Source organism: Anolis sagrei, chromosome 1 (genome assembly GCF_037176765.1).
Source record: "Anolis sagrei isolate rAnoSag1 chromosome 1, rAnoSag1.mat, whole genome shotgun sequence".
Lineage (NCBI taxonomy): Eukaryota > Metazoa > Chordata > Lepidosauria > Squamata > Dactyloidae > Anolis > Anolis sagrei.
Genome location: NC_090021.1, coordinates 286,121,728 through 286,141,143, shown reverse-complemented (window position 1 = coordinate 286,141,143; position 19,416 = coordinate 286,121,728). Strand labels below are relative to the sequence as shown.

Sequence of the window (19,416 nt, the reverse complement as noted above, 5' to 3'; positions counted from 1 at the left end):
TAGCCTGGGTCACTTGAGTTAGGATACTTTCATTCAGCCAGTGAGCTTGCATGGTGTGATTTGCGTATTCTGATTGGATTTGAGATTTTGTTGTCTTCAGTTATGTTTTAATTTTTGTCTAGGTTTTTCCCCTCAACTTGGAAATTGATTCAGCTATAACATTAAATACTTTAAGCAAATAAAATAATGCTCAAAACTTGCCGCCACCACACTCAGCACTGCATTCGCCCCAGGAACCATAGCCCCATTTGTAGCCAGGAATCTGCCTTTGGAATGGAAGGTAGTATTCATAATGCACCCCTTGGTTCGGTTCCTGGCTGATAAGCTACAAGGAAAGAAGTAAAGCATGTACAATGAAAATTCTTGAAGCTGTCCTTCCTGGCATCAGAATAATTCACACGAACAGTGAAGGAGAAAATAATAACAGGAGGAAACCATGAAAATATGGCTACCAATATTTAAAAAACTCTAAAATCAGGACAGTAAAAAAAGAACAATACTCAGAAAACAGACAGGAATCAATCAGGGCCAGGTAACACCTCCCAAAAAAGAATTCCCCCCAGGTAGGAAGCAGCCAGGCTTTGAAGCTGCAAGGCCATCCAATGCTAATTAAGCTGGCCAATTGCAACATTCACACTTACCTCAGATAAGAGTTCTTTCTCCCACCCTGGACATTCCACAGATATATAAACCCCAGTTGCCCAGTTTTCAACAGACCCCTCAACCTCTGAGGATGCCTGCCATAGATGTGGGCAAAACGTCAGGAGAGAATGCTACTGGAACATAGCCATACAGCCTGGAAAGCTCACAGCAACCTAGTGATTCCGGCCATGAAAGGCTTTGACAACACCGTGTGCACTATTTATTTTTTTTACTGTGTAAAGGTTGGTAGAAGGGGTTGTTCCATGAAAACAAATGTTCCCCAAAGAGTAGGAGTAGGCAAAGCATGGCCTTCCCATCAGCCCTCAGCAGTAGGACCAATTATGAAGTTGATGTCTGACACCATCCAGTTGCCATCTTAACACCATCTAACACTCCCAAATAATGGGAGTTGCAGTGGAAAGCCATCTGGACAGCTGCACAAACAGGAACAACAAGGAATTCTAGAAATCTAGGTCATAGGGATAAAATATGGAACTGAATATGCAGCTTAATTCTTTTTCCTAACAAATGCAAACCACCACCATCATTATCATCTTGGGGCCCTTCCACACAGCCATATAACCTAGAATATCAAGGCAGATAATTACAATCACTGCTTTGAACTGGATTATCTGAGTCCACACTGTCATATAATCCAGTTCAGTGTGGATTTTCTACAGCTGTCTGGAAGGTGCCTCGATTTCACAGTTTACCAGGTTCAAATGATTATGAACTGGATTCTGTAAAAAAAAATCCAGTCACCTGTGAGATATTTTCTAATAATGTGGTGTGTTTTGTCTTCTTTGCCCAGAAGCACTGGAAAACATTATCATTCATCCACATGTTACCAGGAGCCCCTGGTGGTGCAATGGGTTAAACCCTTGTGCTGGCGGACTGAAGACTGACAAGTTGGAGCTTCAAATCCGAGGAGAGCGCAGATGAGCTCCCTCTGTTAGCTCCAGTTCCACATGCAGGGACATGAAAGAAGCCTCCCACAAGGATGGTAAACCATCAAAACATCTGGGCATTTCCTGGGCAACGTCCTTGCAGATGGCCAATTCTCTCACACCAGAAGCAACTTGCAGTTTCTCAAGTTGTTCCTGACACAGAAAAAAAATCCACATGTTCACCAATCTTTTGTTTAAAATGATATAGTCCAGGAAGCATTTGGCCTTTTGGACTATTTGTGGGAACTAGAGCTAATTTCCAGATCTTTCCTATCTGCTGCTCGTCTCTGGTTTAGATGCTTTGTTTCTGGGATCTGCTTCATGCCCTTTCTGTCATGCATACAATATAGATATAATAAACTACATTCAACGAAAAGAATAAACTTCTTTCTTTCTAAAAATGATTTATCCCACTTCTTTTGACAAGCAATAATCTTAAAGTGACCTTAATGCTCAGGAAACACACAAACACTTCACCATTTGACAGCTTCGTAAATCTGAGATAACATCATTGTCAATGTTCCCTTTCTTCTTATCTCCTTCTTCTATTGGATGGTGAGTCAAGAAATGACTGTTTTCCTTTCAATTTACTTAGGAGTACATGTCTATTTATGACTGTGTGGCATCTCCTAGCTCTCAGTTCTAGGAATAATCCACAGTAAATTGACTTTTTTTGGATTACAACTCTCAGAACAGTGTCTAGACCAGGCATGGGCAAACTTGGGTCCTCCAAGTGTTTTGGACTTCAACTCCCACAATTCCTAACAGCCTCAGGTCCCTTCCTTTCCCCCCTCAACCACTTAAGGGCTTAAGACTTGAAGTTTTGGACTTCAACTCCCACAATTCCTAACAGTTGAAGTCCAAAACACCTGGAGGACCCAAGTTTGCCCATTCCTGGACTAGATCGAGGGAAGTAACAGTAGCACTCTACTCTGCTTTGGACAGACATCACTTGGAATATTGGGTCTTGATCTAAGCTTCACCACTCAAGAAGGAAATTTACAAGATGGCCCATGTCCAGAGGAGGGAGACCAAGATGGTAAAAGGTCTGGCAATGAGGGTTTATGGGGAATGGCTCAAGGAGTTGGATATGTTTGACTTGTAGAAGATATGATAGTCATCTGAAGAAGATGAAGCAAGCTTGAATTAATGTATTCAAATGACAAGGGAACAGATTCCATCTAAACACAAGAAAGAACTTTTCAACTGTGCATTAGATTGCCATGGAAGATGATGGACTCTTTTATGGATTTTTAAAAATATTATTATTATTATTATTATTATTATTATTATATTATTGCTGTATTATTATTATTATTATTGTGTGTGCCAGGAACAACTCGAGAAACTGCAAGACACTTTGGGTGTGAGAGAATTGGCCACCTGCAAGGATGTTGCCCAGGGGATGCACAGATGTTTTGATGTTTTACCATCCTTGTGGGAGGCTCCTCTCATGTCCCCACATGGGGAGCTGGAGCTGACAGAGAGAGCTTATCCGCGCTCTCCCCAGATTCGAATCTCCAACCTGTTTGTCTTCAGTCCTGCCGACACAAGGGTTTAACCCACTTGTTATTATACACCAGGGGCTGTATAATAATAATGATGATGATGATAAGAATAATAATAATAATTTTCTTTATAGATCACCCTCTCTGAATGGACTCACGAAAGTTTACAACACAAAAAAGGCAAATATTCAATGACCAGACAAATGCAGAAAAACCTACTACTACTACTACTACTACTACAATAATAATAATAATAATAATAATAATAATGGAACATAATAAAAATAATAACAATAATAATAGCAGCTGAACAGGCATTTTTCAGGAAGGCTTTAACTTGCTATGAATTTCTTTCTGCATAGAAAAGGATTGGATGAGATGGTTCTTGCAGCTGCTTCCAACTCCATGACTCTATGCCTGAACAAAATCTCTAAAACAGAGTTCAGAAACATTATCATTTTGGTCTACAGTTATTACAGGTGTCAGATTCTGGGAACTGCAGTCTCAAAAGCTATAGTAAAGTATATGAAAGCAGGAACTGTACAGATTTGCTTACCTCAATGACCAGGGGTTCAGTAGTGGGACCTCTGGCATGAAGAAGCTCAGGAGCCAGGTCACCCTCCGTCCCCCTGTCGTAATGTACAGCTGTGCTAGCAATATGTAAGGCCCGGCTGAATTCAATTGTCCAGTGTCCATTTAAGTAATATGCGCCTCGCACATTCTTGATGGCTGAGAGAACAAGAAAAAAAAACCTCAAGAGGACAGAAAAAGTGTTATCACAGAACAGTTATTCCAATAATACATTTGAAAAACAGAGCCCTGATGATGGGTGCTGAAAACAGCAGAGCCTAACCTGCCAAATTAGACTTACCTCACCTCTCTACCTCCATTACAGCCCACACTGACCCCTTGATATATGCAAGATTTTTATGCCCCACCCTGTATAAGGCTGATACTAGATAAGAAAACATTTCTGCTTTGAGATATTACTATCATAAGTTGTTAGGTCTATACATATGGTCACAATGGGTTGTCAAGTTATTCAACCGATTTATAGGTTATTGAGAACACAGCTTGGGGGGAAGTCTAACACGGCCCCCAACCCATTACGGTGGCACAATGGGTTAAACCCTTGTGTTGCTGAACTGCTTACCTGAAGGTCGACAGTTTGAATCTGTGGGATGGGGTAAGCTCCCTCTGTTAGCCCTAGCTCCTGTCAACGTAGTAGTTTGAAAACATGCAAATGTGAGTAGATAAATAGGTACTGCTTCGGAGGGGACAAGGCTAAAGATGCTCCAAGCAGTGTTGCCGACCACACAACCAGGAGGTAACAACGTAGGCTCCTCGGCTTGACAACTGAGAAGAACACCCCCCTCCTGAGCCAGAGCTGAGCACCGCCTCCAGAAGCCGGAAAAGAAAAATAAACCTTTGCATTGTCTGTGTTTGTCTGTCTCATTGTATCTGACTGTGAGACACTGAATGTTTGCCCATGTCTGCTGTAAATGCTGTAATCCACTCTGAGTCCCCTAGGGAAGAAGGGCAGAATCTAAACAAAGTGTGTTATTGTTGTTGTTGTTGTTGTACAGTGGGCCCATAGCATCCGCTGGCATTTGGTTCCATGACCTCTGCTCCCCCCCCCCCCCATCTCAATGGGGATACCAAAATCCATAGTTGCTCAAGTCTCATAATAACAACAACAACAACTTTATTTATACCCCGTCACAATCTCCCCAAGGGAACTCAAGGCAGTTAACATGAGGCCAAGCCCAACAATTACAACAAAGCAAATATACAAACATACAATAATACATCAAATAAAAATATAATAAAATAATAAAGGAAAATACAAAATAAACACAGAATACAATATGAAATAACAAGTAATTGAGCAGGATGAGAAGGGCCAATTACAAAGGATAAAATTTTAAAAACCCTAGTGAGATGTGTAGTGTAGTGTATCTGGATGGAGGTTCAGGTGGGACAAACAATGGGGTTTAATTTCACTAAAGGGTGAGCTAAAGTGCATCAAAGAAAATTTTTCAAATATTTTTGAGTTAAATCCATGCACGCAGAATCCATGGATACAGAGGGCCAACTATGTAGTGTTTTTGGGAAACACTTTGTAGTTATATGCTTTGATTGTGTTTTTCCTGCATGGCAGGAAGGTTGGACTAGATGGCCCATGTGGTCTCTTCCAACTCTATGATTCTATGGTTCTATATATGTATAACATCTTTGGCCGTGATAGTTATGTTTTCCTGATTGGTGGGCCTTAATTTGTGACATAGGCATGGATGATTGGGTTATATCACCATCATAAGACATACTCTTACTTGGTTTTCTCATCCATTTCAGCTGTGCTTGGGAGCCCTTCCATTTTTTTATTACTGTGTGATGCCTTTTAAGACAACATTAATACAACCACAAAAGATTTCTGGAATGGAATGGGTCTCGGAAGACTGTACCATGTTTCATTCCCGAACATTGAACATTGAATCCTTTGATGCCAGCATTAGCAAAAAATAATAATAAAAATATTTAGGGATGCTGTACTTACCCAAGAAGTTCCTGGTTGGTGTTGCTTCCTTAATCTGGATACTTGTGGCCCCCATGGGAATGATAAAGATTTGGTTGTAGCCTTTAAAAAAGCAGAGCAAATCAGCCCCAATAAATCCAGCTTAGCAAGACAGATGGCAGTAGAGAAAAAGAGACAGGGTAAAGTCACCCTTGCGTGAACAGAGGGTACTTTTCCAAATGAAGAGCAGCTAAGTGGAAAAAAATATATAAATTCAACTGTAACTACTCCATCGATTCTGAATTGGCTGCATCCAGATTCATACTACCCTTAAAGCAGCCCATCCATGTAATTGATAAAATATGGCCTAAAGCAGAGTCGTCAAGCCTCGCCAATGATTTCTGAGCCTCACTGCTCAGTTTTGACTTCAAAATCTAAATGGATTAAGACGCATGATTCATTTTCTTTGTCAAAGCCAGCCCAAATATTTTCGCAATCTCGTTAAACCCTCATGAAAAACCCATCAGTTTTTTCTACCTTTAGGGAGGTTGGGTACATCAAAGAGGCCCTTCACTTCAAAACAGGCCCGGCCATCTCCACCACACTGCAGGCATTTGTCTTCCTTCTTGGAAGAATCCAGCATGTTATCACAGCCAACAGCCTGTAAAACAGCACAGGGTAAATCAAATGCAAGGATGACCCTAAAGACCAGGCACAAGTCAAAAGTCAAAGAGGTGGCTTTCATTTGAGCTGAGCAATCAAGCTGGAGACAGATAATAGTTTGGAAAAGAGTTGAAAGTGATGGGTTTTTGTTGGTTTTTTGGGCTATATGGCCATGTTCTAGAAGCATTCTCTCCTGACATTTCGCCTGCATCTATGGCAAGTATCCTTAGAGGTTGTGAGGTCTCACAACCTCTGAGGATGATTTCCATAGATGCAGGCAAAACATCAGAAGAGAATGCTTCTAGAACATTGCCATATAGCCCCAAAAACCTACAAAATCCCCAGAGATTCCAGCCATGAAAGCCTTCACCAATAAGTTGAAAGTGATTTCAGAAAGGCCATGGAAGTGATCTATTCTTGTCTTTGGTCGAAGGGATTTTGCTACTTTTAAAAATAATATAAAAAATTGCAAAAACTGCTACTACTGGCAAAACTGAGATAGGTAAATGCAAACAAGTAATTCCTTTTTCAAATCACCTTTAATTCTCTGGGAAAAACCTGGCTTCCAAGATTAGAAAATACATATATAAACTGTTGGAGCATTCTTCTAAGATATAGTCTACTTAAATTCCAGATTTCACACACATAAGACATATTTAAGGAACATAATGGGCAGTATATTATTTAATTATTCTGTGTAAGGAAAGATACCGTATATTCTCGAGTATAAGCTGACAGGAATATTAGCCGAGGCACCTAATTTTACCACAATAAACTGGGAAAACTTATTGGCTCGTGTATAAGCCGAGGGTGGGAAATGCAGCAGCTACTGGTAAATTTCAAAAATAAAAATAAGAATAGATACCAATAAAATTACATTAATTGAAGCATCAGTAAGTTAAATATTTATATGAAACTGTAATTTAAGATAAGACTGTCTAACTCTGATTAAACAATTATTCTAACTTTCTTGATTAACATTGAATTAGCCTTGCAGCTATAATGTCTGGCTGCTTCCTGCCTGGGGGAATCCTTTGGACAATTTCAACAGAAACAAGGAAACCATAAAAATGCTCAAAATCCATATTTAAAAACTCCAAAATCAGGACAGTAAGTAAACAATACTCTGAAAACCAGGAATTTCTGACATGAAACAATCACATCCAGCTAACACCTCCCAACAAAGGATTCCCCCAGGCAGCAAGCAACCAGGCTTTGAACTTGCAAGGCTACTCAATGCTAATCAAGGTGGCCAATTGTAACATCCAAACTCTCCTCAAACAGTCAAAAGTTCTTTCTCCCACCCTGGACATTCCACATATGAACACCATTTGCCTAGTTTCCAACAGACCTCACAGCCTCTGAGGATGCCTGCCATAGATGTGGGGGAAACATCAGGACAGAATGCTTTTGGAACATGGCTATAGAGACCAGAAAATTCACAGCAACCCAGTAACACCCTTTTCTCTTCAACCCCCAATCCCTGTTGAAGAGGGGTTATTTCAGAGTGTTTTTTTCTCCTCTTGTCTTTGTGTACACTCTAGTGGTTGATCCTGCAAATGCAGTAAACTCAAAACCTTCTTATAGTCAAGATTAGAAGAAGACATTTTCTTGTCTGGAAATCTTGAGCTCTAGTCTGTCCCCTTCTCCCAAAGGAACCAGTAAACTATCCCCATTGATTTTTCCTCCCTCATGCTAGGTTTTTAAAATATGAACATAACTAGTATAAGGGCCCAACAAAGGCCATTCCTAATGGGAGTTGGCAGCTCTGAGGATCTCTGCATGGCCAGCGACCATCACATGTTTTTCTGCTTTCATTCTCTGACTCTTGTGGCAACCTAAAGGTGACCCCTATAGTGTCTGGAGTACAGAGAACAAAAAAAGAAAATGGGGCTGGTAGGAAAAAATAAAGTTGTGACTCCTTTCAGACTGGGGGCCCTTCCACATAGCCCTTTATCCCAGAATATCAAGTCAGAAAATCCCACGATATCTGCTTTGAACTGGGTTATCAGAATCCACACTCAGATAAAGTGGGATTTCTTGCTTTGATATTCTGGGATATAGGGCTGTGTGGAAGGGCCCTAACTGAATTATTTCAGCATGAGTTTTCATGGATATTGTCATCTCTTCCATTTCCCTTTTATGTTATGACAAACTAACACAGTTTGGAATATATATGTGTGTGTGCGTGCGTGCGTGTATGTATATATGTATCATGCAGTCATGCCAGCCACATGACCTTGGAGGTGTCTATGTGCAACGCCAGCTCTTCGACTTAGAAATAGAGATGAGCACCAACCCCCAGAGTCGGACATGTCAGGGTAAAACCTTTACCTACCCCCCTACTCCCCCCCCCTCACTATATATATATCTTGACGTCCTTGCTAATCCATTAAATGCACGTAGTAACACTGGTCAAGTAACTGCCTTTAACATTCCTAACAGAGCTGCTCAGTAAAATGGGATAACCTGGATATGTCATCATGAGCCCTTTCAAGGAACAGGAAATAATAATAATAATAATAATAATAATAATGCAAAGACTCTGGCATAAGCCAGTCAAGATGGTCCCAGTGGTGATCGGCACACTGGGTGCAGTGCCTAAAGACCTTGGCTACACTTGGCGCTGACAAAATTACCATCTGCCAGCTGCAGAAGGCTACCTTACTGGGATCTGCATGCATCATTCGCCGATACATCACACAGTCTAATGTGTGATCTAATACAACAGCCAGCAGAGCGTCTGTTGTGGACTCATCTTGTTGTGTTTCAAATAATAATAATAATAATAATAATAATAATAATAATAATAAATCACACAGTCGAAAATACATCACACAATCCTAGATGCTTGGGAAGAGTTTGACTTTTGATTTTGTGATATGAAATCCAGCATATAGATCTTGTTTTCTGTGACATACTGTGTTTTTGTGTCAGTAAAATAATAATAATAATAAATTTATTATTATTATTATTATTATTATTATTATTATTATTATTATTTCATTAACCCACCCTATGTCCCCAAGGCAATTCAATAAGACAGGAAAATGTATATACTGTGGGATAAAGTGATGCAAAAACATACTTGACAGACTCCCTCCACACAGATATCATGCTTCCCAGGCTCACAGGGGGTTCCGTCAATCACAGCTTCTTTGTGTCTATAGTAGAAGTTCTCTCCTTTTGGGATGCAGTTTAGTTCACATTTGTTGGGTGCTATGAGCAAAGTTTAAGAAGCAGTGTTTTACTGAACATGCTATCTTTTCCCATAAAGACATTTGAAACATAGGGCCCTGTAATACTACATTATGGCACGGTGGTTCTACTTTAGCTGACATTGCTGCATCCTATGGATTGTAGTTTCAGAGCTCTCTGGTTGAGAATTCTGACTGTCTCTCCATAAACTGCAAATCCCAGAAGGCCATTACAGAGCAAGGATTCAAAGGCTGGGCCATATATTATTTCCAGCTTTGCCGTAACACTTTATTGAACTGGAATATATTCACTATTTCAAATGTTTCCTAGTGGTTCCCTTTTATTTTTTGGTTAACCAATATAAAATATTTTTTTCACTATTTTTACTCATTTTGTATCCTTGTGGTTTGGCTTCCCTGTATTAAATCTCCTTTGCATTCTCTAAGCATACATGTGTAGGTGTATGCTACAATATGGAATATGCAGAGTCCGTGGTGAAAGCATAGCTATACTCAACTGTCAATATTTTCATGCTTGAAATGCCTGATCCTCCATATATATCATCATTATCATGGAAACAATTGAGAAAGCATACTATCTGGAAGGGACAAAGACACACTTTACAGATAAAGATAAGGAAAGTTCAGTTTTCAACATAGGCAATGGGAATTAGCTTATCAAGTGGCAAGTAAGTGTGAGTGAGGCAAGACTTTAAATATAATTTGAAATTGCATTCAGGTTGCCTTAGGAGGCAGAACTATTACAAATTGTTTGGCTGTTTTTACTTTTATTTTGATAGATTTTCTTTTCATTTCTTTTCATGTTTTATCATTGTTATTTTTAAAGCTAATTGTATTCTGTAAACCGCTCCGAGCCAAATTGGGAGTAGTGGTATACAAGTTAAATAAATAAATAAATAAATAAATAAATAAAATTGATCTTGCAAAAACTTTTCCATGAGATCCCAGATGTTTTACCAGGAAGTAATAATATATGGATCCGTGGTAGCACAGTGGAATAAACCGCTAAGCTTCAGAACTTGCTGACCGGAAGATCACCAGTTCAAATTTGTGGGACAGGGTGAGCTCCCGGCATTAGCCTCAGCTTCTGCCAACCTATGTGAGTAGATCAATAGGTACCACTTTGGCAGGAAGGTAATGGCTTTCCATGCAGTTATCCTGGCCATATGGCCTTTGAGGTATCTATGGATAACACCACTTCTTAGGCTTAGAAATGGAGATGAGCACCACCCCCCAGAGTTGGACTCAACTAGACTTAATGTCAAGGGGAAAGCTTTAACCTTTACTAATAATGTATGATTTTTTTTAAAAAAATGCAGTGTAATCAATTCACCTTCAAGCAAATCGTCTATGTCCCCAAATTGAAAAAAACATTCAGTATGAATAAATTACCTCCATAATAAGGAAGCCACTTGTATCGCTTTCCCTGGAAGTTTGTCCCATCAAATACAGAGCATTGTTCTGCCCGAAAATCTCTGGTGCCTTCAGGACATTTCTAGGAAGAAAGGAGTGTGTTGTTTGGAACAAGGTTTCATATCAAAGTAGACAAGCAACGAATTCAGATTAATTCTCTTAGAAGAAGCTTTCTGTATTTCTGCCTAGTTTGTGGGAGGTAGTCAGCATGCTGGAAGAAGCAAAGACCCCCAGCATTGAAGCGATGCTCCTACACCACCAACTTCACTGGAATGACCATGTAGTCCGAATGCCTGATCATCGTCTCCCAAAGGAGTTACTCTACTCCAAACTCAAGAACAAAAATGGAATGTTGGTGGACAGGAAAAGAGATTTAAAGATGTGCTTAAAGCTAATCTTAAAAACTGTAGCATAGACACCGAGAACTGGGAAGATCTGGGTCTTAAGTGCTCTACCTGGAGGTCAGCTGTGACCACCAGTGCTGTAGAATTTAAAGAAGCACAGATGGAGGATGAAAGGGAGAAATGTTCCATGAGGAAGGAGCATCATGCCAATCCTGACCGGGGCCGCTTTCTACCTGGAAAACGATGCCCTCACTGTGGAAGAACATATGGGTCAAGAACAGGGCTTCACAGTCACCTGTGTATCCACTGCCAAAGCACTATACTTGGAAGGCCATCATACTCAGACAACGGATTGCCTAAATAACAATCAACAGTAAAAATGCTACCTGGTCAGAACGAAAGAGACTGGGTTCAGCTCCTACTCTGCCATGAAGCTCGCTGGTTGAACTTGTGCCAGTCACTTGGAAATCAATAAACCAATGAATATTATTCAAAACTCCAGTTCTTTACATTTATAGTTCAAGATTAACCTTGTGGTTGTTGCAGCTATCGTTACATCTCTCCAGTTTTAATCTGCTCATGATGTTTGCTCAAAGATAGTACTGATTACCGTCTGAATATCAAGAAGAAGCCTTTGGTTATCGGCAGATCATGGCTTGTATTTTTTAGAGATTAGTCTGCACAGTTCTGTTTTAATTTCCACGCTGTCATCAGCTCAGTCTGAATGCTACTTTTCACCTTCACATACCCATCATTTATATGCATAACGATTTTGCCATAGCTTCACACCACTTCAGCTTCCTGTATTCTCACTCAGCACATAAGCAAATGAGAGGATGAAATCAGTCAATAAAATATTATCCAAGGACAAGTGGTGGTTTATATGAAAATCAAGATGAGGATGAGTAGATGCCAGATACCATTGTTGAAAAATATTCAGCTCATGAAAGAGGAGGGTGGGGAAATGAAAGCAAGCATATTGAAGAATTTACCTGAATGTTGCATGAGCGATAGCTTCGGGTTGGTCCTATACAACTGGAGCCACCATCTGTCCTGAAAGACAGACCAACAGTCTGGAACAGCTTGCAAAAAGCGGTCAGTGCCAGGATCATATTGAACAATTCATTTTGTGCTTCCTAATGAAACATCAATATGAAACACTATTATTGCAGAGTTTTGTAAATCTTACTTCCTGCAAGTGGCACAAGTTTTCCAAAAAGCTTTTCACAAGGAAAATTTCCTTAAGAGAAACCAGACCTGATTCTGATACTGCTTCCTCTGTCCAACAAATGAGAGTTTGTTGTCGGATGTAAAAGAGCTACAACCACAGAAATGCCCAGAAGGTATTTCCTGGTCTATTAAACTACTTTCCCATCCTATCTGAACCGTAATTGTGCTTATAACATTATTTGCAGACTGTAGCATAAATCAAATAGTTAGTTCTATGCAGAGTAGAGCCATTTAATCCAGTGGTTCTCAACCTGTGGGTCCCCAGGTGTTTTGGCCTACAACTCCCAGAAATCCTAGCCAGTTTACCAGCTGTTAGGATTTCTAGGAGTTGAAGGCCAAAACATATGGGGACCCACAGGTTGACAACCACTGATTTAATCAATTACTGAATAACTAAAACTTTTGTGAATTTCATTGATGCAATACATTCGGTCTAGATTTACAATTAGATTTACATCTAGCATTGCAAAATAGGACCACAAACTTAAGATGAGAAGCAAGTGACTCCCCAGAAAGCCACTACTAATTTGGGAATAGATTTTATCACACAAGGCTGTTCAATTGCAACCACAGCAGGATAAATAGCCTATTTGGCTTGTAGTTATCAGACAATGTTGTGTCTTCCATGTTGCTGCTTTGCATTTAAATAATTGGTGGAACACCTCTTTTCATGGGTGGGGAAAGCCTGTCAATAGCTCTCAATATCACTGCTGTTATAATGGATCCCTTTTGCTTCTGTTGCAATGTTTGAGAAATATGTGGAATGAGTGGGCACAGACTCATAGAATCATATAATCTATTCCTTTCACTGTATCAAGGCAGGGTAAGGTTGCTTTTAGTTAATTTTCATGTATTTTATATTTCCTTTTAAAGAAAATTAATTTTCTCAATTTTCAGTAACAACATAGTTGAGCCCTTGGTGGCTCAGTTGATTAAACTGCTGAGCTGTTGAACTTGCTGAATGAAAAGTCGCAGGTTTGAATCCGGCGAGCGGCGTGAGCTCCTTCTGTTAACCCCAGCTTCTGCCAACCTAGCAGTTTGAAAACATGCAAATGTGAGTAGATCCAGTGGGAAAGCAATCCATGCAGTCATGCTAGCCATATGACCTTGGAGGTGTCTTCGGACAATGCCGGCTCTTCGGCTTAGAAATGGAGATGAGCACCAACCCCCAGAATTGGACACGACTGGACTTAATGTCAGGGGAAAACCTTTTCCCTTTACCTTTACCTAACACAATTGAATGAAAAGTGTGCATGTGCTGGATAGGCTATAAATGGACAAGAAAGTGAGGTTTGTGAGACAGATGCAGTGCCGAAACAGCACTGTAGCACAACTGAAAACAAACACGATAGTGACTGTTTCACTACTGGTATATTTCCATGTGTGACAACAATGCAATTGCTGTGATATAAGAGGATGGTATGATAAAGTCCTAAGAGAGATTATTGACAACTGTCTACTACAGTCAGGCTTCTTTCTGATCAATTCAAATTGCTGATTTCCCCCCACCATCCATTTCATGCTATACCTCCCCAGGCAAAACCAGAAGGTTGGTGTAACCTTACTTCCAAGAAGCCAATGGAAGTCATCTTACTATGCATGGTTAGGATAACAGTTAAACTCCCAACAATGTGGGCAGGGGCTTTTTTTTGCGTTAGGAGCGACTTGAGAAACTGCCATTCACTTCTGGTGTAAGAGAATTGGCAGTCTGTAAAGACGTTGCCTAGGGGATGCCCAAATGTTTGATGTTTTACCATCCTGTGGGAGGCTTCTCTCATATCCCCGCATGGGGACTGGAGCTGTCAGAGGGAGTTCAACTTGCTCTCCCTGGATTCGAATCGCTGACCTGTCAGTCAGCAATCCTGCCCGGCACAAGGATTTAACCCATTGCACTACTGGGGGCTCCTGGGCAGGGGCTGACTCAGGGGAAACCAGTGGATCCAGATTTACAAAGGCAATGATTTTCACAATCAGTTTGTGTCCTGAACAGAATCCGAGTTCCCATTCAAATCAGAGCAGCCAAAGGAACAGCCATAATATTAAGAGTTGATATTTTGTGCCTGACTCTCCATGTTGAGGGATACACTGACTGAGCAATGAGAGGGAAAGAAGAGACATTTCTGATATATTTTTTAAAAGATGTCTAAAATTACTTGCTCAACTTTGGGAACTATATGCCACGAGTCAGAACAGTAAATTGACTTGTACTGCCATTCACTATTACAGAACAGGACACAGGAGCAGCAAAGTGAGGCAGCTGTTGTATAGAGTTTTTACTACCAGGTATGGGAAGAGGCACTTGTGGGATTTCCCACCTTGAGTGCCAAAATAACTTGGCTATCTCTGGATACTATACACATTGATTCAGGGTGTGTGAGGGAGGTTATTTGTTACTTTGTGCCAGGCACCAAAATGTCTTGGGTCTGTCCTGACAGGATGCATATCAGAACCTATGAAAATATTCAACCGTGCAACAGAGTTACTGATTTCAAAATGCTGTAGTTCACTATCATGTGAATCTCATTGTGAAGTTCACAGAAGATATTGTTTTTTTTGTCTGGATAGAGTCATAGTTGGAAAGAAATACAGTTCGGTCAGACTGAGTACCAAACCCATAAACATTCTGAAGAGAAACCAAAATGTACAAGGCAATCATAGCTGTGTTTACTCTGAAGTAAATCTTACTGTTTTCAACTCATCTCACTTGTAAAGTGTATGTAGAACCGCAATTTTATAAAGTCATTTACTGCCCTTCTCTTCTTGTCTATCTGCCTTTCTAGCACCTACATTTTAGTGCCATAAGGGCACAGATGTTATTTCTGAGAGAGGATCCAGAAAAGCCTTTCTGCTGGCAGTGCTTCTCTCCTGCCAGAATTAGGTTTTCCCAGCACACAAACAAAATATTCTGTTTGGAAATGCAGTTGTTGGGATCATGACAGAGAAGACACGAAGCCTAATCCAGCTGGACTTCATCTGTGTAATGTAAATAGAAGAAGAGAAGCTGTATAAGGAAAACATGAGCTTTACCTCCTATTGTTGCCCTTTTAGTTGCCCCTTCCATGTGATTTCCTGAAAGGGAATCCTGTATTTGCAAAGGTTTTCCATATGATTTCAAATGGAACAACATCAATATTGGATTGTTGCAGGTTTTTTGGGCTGTATGGCCATGTTCTAGAAGCATTCTCTCCTGACATTTCACCTGCATCTATGGCAGGCATCCCCAGAGTTTGTGAGGTCTGCTGGAAACTAGGAAAATTAGATTTATATATCTGTGAAAACTCTTGTCTGTTGGAGGTAGGTGTGAATGTTTCAATTGGTCACCTTGATTAGCATTTGATGACGTGACAGTTTTCCTAATTTCCAACAGCCTTCCCAACCTCTGAGGATGCCTGCCATAGATGCAGACAAAACGTCAGGAGAGAATGCTTCTAGAACATGGCCATACAGCCCAAAAAACCTACAACAATCCAGTGATTCCGGCCATGAAAGCCTTCGACAATACATTGAATATCAATATTAAAAATCATGTGAAAGCCTCCTCATGTCGAAGAGGCTCTCTTCTTCTGAAGACTACCCACCAAGTGCAGGGACAACAAAAAGCTGCCATTGGATTTTTTTTCTTACCTGGAGGAAAAGCCTGACCAGTCAGAATGGCAGAAGCTACAGTTCAACATGGAAAAGGTGCAATATGAGATCTCATTGCAGTGATACTATAACTACCTATAACAAGACTACGTTAATATTCAGTCTTAGATTCAGACTGTTTTTGTGTGTGTGTGTCAGGAGCAACTTGAGAAACTGTAAGTCACTTCTGGTGAGAGAGAATTGGCTGTCTGCAATGATGTTGCCCAGAGGACGCCCAGATATTTTACCATCCTGTGAGAAGCTTCTCTTATGTCCCCACATGAGAAGCTGGAGCAGACAGGCAGGAGCTCACCCTGCTCCCCGGATTTGAATTACCAACTTTTCAGCCACCAGTCCTGTCGGCACAAGGGTTTTAACCCATTGCACCACCGGCTTAAATACAGATTCAGACTGTGAGTATGTATATATAAAGTTAAGAAAATACTTTTTTTCAAGAGATGCCTTGAAGACATATCGAAATCAGATCCACAATCAAGGCACCACTAGTAGTAATTCTGCAAGATCTAAGGGTGAACTGAGACATGGCTTCAGAGAGAGAGCACAAACAGGTTTTTAAAACACAGTGTCAAGACAATGTTTTAACAGTTCTCTCCGTCTGGCCTTGTTTATACAAGACTAGTCTGATTCATCCCGAGCTTGCATCAAATGGGTGTAGCTCTGCCTGCCCAAGCAGGATCTGGCATTTTTATTACCATGTGGATATATTGCACCTTGTGTTTCCCAAGCCTTTGCCAGATGACACCATGCTAGGAACATCCCTGTTGTATCTGCAGCTTCTGTGAATGGAGCAGCACCTGATCAGGATTTTCAGATTTGGAAACACATGCATAATACACATAGTAGTTTAGGCCCTGCTGCCTTGGACAAATGTTTGTGATTTTTTGGAAAGTAATAATTCTTTGTATTTCCAACCCAACTCTCCTGTTGGGCTCATCAACTATGTTGTGGGGTTGAAGAATTGAGCGAAATGTGAGGAAACCTTTCGAACCAGAAATAGCATGCAAAAAGAGCTAAGGGCACAATGATCTAAATGCTGAGGCAACTGTCTTATTTCATCCATATTTTAGACTGTAAACTTCCTGGGGCAAAGGCATATCTCTTTGAACTCTATAAACTCCACACATTGATGACACTATGCAAATAATTAGAGGCCATGCACAGATGTGCATAGGACGTGCGTCATTTTGGCAATGGCCTTTGGAAAAACAAATCCAAATAAAAATCATACTGGGAAAACGCTCTAGTCTTACCTTGACTTCACGAAAAAATGCATTATTTGTAACTGCTTCATTGCCAAGGAATACACAATATATCAGAATTATGCAGAAATCAATAGAAGAATATTTCAGGCTCCCGGGACCTTGTGTTAATGATGTTCAAGTTGCCATTCCTGAGCAAATAAATGTTTAATGGAAACTTTGCCTTAAATAGTTGAATTAAGATTTAGCAAAGTTCAGTTCTTTGATCTGAAACCTGAATCAGGATTATGGTATTTTATCCCACAACAAGTGTTTTGATTGTGATTGGCGATAAACACTTTTATACAGCTCTCACGTGTTCAAAGTATTTCACATGCATTATCTAGTTGCATAATCTTAACAATCATATTGTAAATAGTAATGTTATCCCTATGCTATGTACAATGGGCCCTTGGTATCCACTGGTATTTGGTTCCAGGACTCATTGTTGCTACCAAATCCCATGAATGCTCAGGTAGTGGTGCAGTATCATGGTGTCCTTTATACAAAATCAAGGTTTACTTTTCTAATTTTTTTGGGAGAGGGGTATATTTTTAACCTGTGTGTGGTTGGATCTGTGAATAGAGTTATCAGTGGATACTGATAGCTGACCGCATTGCTGATAGGGTAACGGAGCTATGTCTAATAGTACCTAGTGAGTTTGTGGCATAATCAGATACTTGAACCAGGTACTTTCTGGTTCACAGTCGTTTGGTGATCTACTCAGTCTCTGAAACATAAAACTACACATGCTCTTTAATGAACTATCAATACCAGGGATGGGCAACAGAATCAATGCCAAGGGAGTGGAGAAGTCATTATCAGTTTTATAGAAGTTCCTCATATAACCTGCTCCAAGTTGTACAGGGGTTTTTGTGGCCATAAACTGCCCCCGGTGGTGCAGTGGGTTAAACCACTGAGCTGCTGAACTTGTTGACCAAAAGGTCGCGGGTTCGTATCCGAAGAGCAGCATGAGCTCCCGCTGTCAGCACCAGCTTCTGCCAATCTAGTAGTTTGAAAACATGCAAATAGGTGCTGCTCCAGTGGGAAGGTAATGGCACTCCATGCAGTCATGCCGGTCACATGACCTTGGAGGTGTCTATGGACAATACCGGCTTAGAAATTGAGATGCACACCAACCTCCAGAGTCAGACATGATTGGACTTAAAGTCAAGGGAAAACCTTTACCTTTACTACTAAACCTATGTCATGTCGCACCCAATACCTCATTGGTTCCCACCTAACACAGAGCAGATGTGAGAGGAGCAGTCATAAAACCATGGGTGGATTCACAGCTCCCAGAGCAACTGCTAATCACCAATGCCATTCATCATCACTGCAAAGCTTCAAGAGCATCTCTCCTGTCAGCATGCCCATGACTTAGTCATTGGAAGAGGTTATTCTCTTAAATTATTATTTGTTGCTGTGTGCTTTCAAGTAATTTTTCACTTATGCCAACTTTCCTGGGATTGAGAGTGTGTGACTTGCCCAAGGTTACCCGGCGGGTTTTCATGGCTGAGGAGGGAATCGAGTCTTGGTCTCCAGAGTCACAGCCCAATACTCAAACTACACCCTGCGGGTACTTTCTCTTAAATTATATTTTGTATCAACAAAGGGATGAGCCTTCTAGGTTGTGGCGACACAACTGTGGAATATTCTCCCTATGGTGGTGGCAAGGGTCTCAGCAAGAGCACAAAACCTCAAGTGCGAAAGCATTTTATTTGCTATTTTTTCCTTTTTTATTACATTTGCTGATTTTCACTGTATTGGTGTATTTTAAAAAAGTATTTTGTAACTGTATATAATATTTTATTCTTGTTATTGTACTTACATACCAATTGGTTGCCTATAAAAATGAACAGTGGGTTAAAAAAAAGTAAAGTAAACTAAAGGTTTCCCCTGACATTAAGTGTAGGGTAGTGCTCATCTCCATTTCTAAGCCAAAGAGCTGGCATTGGCCATAGACACCTCCAAGGTCATGTGGCCAGCATGACTGCATGGAGTGCTGTTACCTTCCCGCCAGAGTGGTATCTATTGATTTACTCACATTTGC

The 19,416-nt window shown here is 40.5% G+C and overlaps 1 protein-coding gene across 3 annotated transcripts in view; it reads right to left on the bottom strand.

The window, feature by feature from the left end:
* Window positions 1-19,416, bottom strand: part of PAPLN (papilin, proteoglycan like sulfated glycoprotein) — a 95,099-nt gene that overhangs the window by 43,936 nt on the left and 31,747 nt on the right. For all 3 annotated transcript variants that reach the window (XM_060761235.2, XM_060761244.2, XM_060761253.2), the window contains exons 4-10: window positions 12,243-12,303; window positions 10,886-10,988; window positions 9,364-9,494; window positions 6,150-6,273; window positions 5,655-5,735; window positions 3,654-3,826; window positions 202-325 (exon numbers count right to left, since the gene is read on the bottom strand). In XM_060761235.2, the coding sequence (XP_060617218.2) occupies window positions 202-325; window positions 3,654-3,826; window positions 5,655-5,735; window positions 6,150-6,273; window positions 9,364-9,494; window positions 10,886-10,988; window positions 12,243-12,303 (797 nt within the window). The remainder of the gene's footprint in view (window positions 1-201; window positions 326-3,653; window positions 3,827-5,654; window positions 5,736-6,149; window positions 6,274-9,363; window positions 9,495-10,885; window positions 10,989-12,242; window positions 12,304-19,416) is intronic.